Raw genomic sequence first — 1,262 nt, forward strand, 5'->3', positions numbered from 1 at the left:
GGCGTCAGCCCGGCCCACGGTCATGAAGTGGTCACCCCCTCTGCTCCCCTGCCTGGAGCCAGGAGTTGTCCCCACTCCATCCATGCTGGGGCTCACAGCCTTTGCCAGGCTCCTCTTCACCCCGGTCAGGCCAATTCCATGGCTGGATCCTTAGAACGGCCTCTGTGGCATCGGTTGAGATCAATCATTCCCATGCAGGGTGTTGGGGCCAGGCCTTGTGGGGACTTGATCCCTCAGGCAGCCTCACACCAGAGCCCTTGGTCAGAGCCTCTCAGTCCCTGGCATCAGAGCCCCTGGCCCTCTCCTCCCCACCAACCCCTTGCTGACAGCCCTGGGTCAGAGGCCTGTGGGGACCTGTGCCCAGCACACACGTGCAGGCAGGGACTTGCCTTGGGCTCTTGCTGCTCCTCCAAGGCCCTGCCCAAGCCACAGCATCACACTGAACCCCCCATGCCCCATGTCAGCAATGACCCGGCTGTGGCTGCTGATCTCCACCTCCCAGCAGAAGCCAGCCCCATGGGCAGTGCCCTCACCTGGGATTGGGTGCAGGCCGGGTCCACCAGGTTCTGGCAGGCCACCTGGATGGCGTGGTTGGCTCTGGCAAACTGCGTGGGGTCCACAAGGCCCTGCAGTCCAGCCTGGCTGTTGGGGTCCGACACACCCACTAGGTAGGCAGCCTGCGAGCAGGGGACAGGATGTGTGAGGCCCCGAGCCGGTGGTGTGGGAGGCATGGCAGCACAGGGCAGACCCTGGCAGCGAGGCAGGGGGACAGCCAGGCCCCCCAGTGCATTTCGTGGTGCCGTGGCCTCGCCTACCTGAGCTGCTGCCTCCGTGAGCCCGCAGAGTGCCTTGGAGGCGGCACTGATGGCGTCCCCAAACTCAGGCAGCTTGCTGTTCTTGGCGTGCTGTGAGATCCCAGCCATCGACTCGCCCAGCACCTGCACCAGAAGCAGCCCTCAGCTCTGCTCACAGCAGCCCGAAGCAGCCATGGGGCAGAGGCATTACCCTCCCCACCTGCATGCTGATGGCAGAGCTGTGCCAGCCCCAGCACACCTCACTGGCCAAGGCACCACCTAGGCTCCGAGTGCCCCGGCTCCCCAGGCCCCAATCCAGCCCCCAACACCCCAGTGTGACCTGACCCCTGCCCTGGCCAGGCCTCACCTTGGAGTTCTCCATGACGCTGTCCAGGCAGTTGAAGTAGGACAGGTCGTTCACAGCCTGTGTGGGGTTTTCCAGCAGCTCCCGCACTGTCTGTGGGGCAC

General features: G+C 65.0%; 1 protein-coding gene across 1 annotated transcript in view; it reads right to left on the minus strand.

The window, feature by feature from the left end:
- The window catches only part of TLN1 (talin 1), an 83,099-nt gene that overhangs the window by 28,217 nt on the left and 53,620 nt on the right, over positions 1 to 1,262 (minus strand). Inside the window, 3 exon segments of the mRNA XM_019518014.1 lie at positions 534 to 677; positions 816 to 938; positions 1,162 to 1,251. Of these exon segments, the coding sequence (XP_019373559.1) occupies positions 534 to 677; positions 816 to 938; positions 1,162 to 1,251 (357 nt within the window).

Source organism: Gavialis gangeticus, unplaced genomic scaffold (genome assembly GCF_001723915.1).
Source record: "Gavialis gangeticus isolate Ggan-Ray unplaced genomic scaffold, GavGan_comp1, whole genome shotgun sequence".
Lineage (NCBI taxonomy): Eukaryota > Metazoa > Chordata > Crocodylia > Gavialidae > Gavialis > Gavialis gangeticus.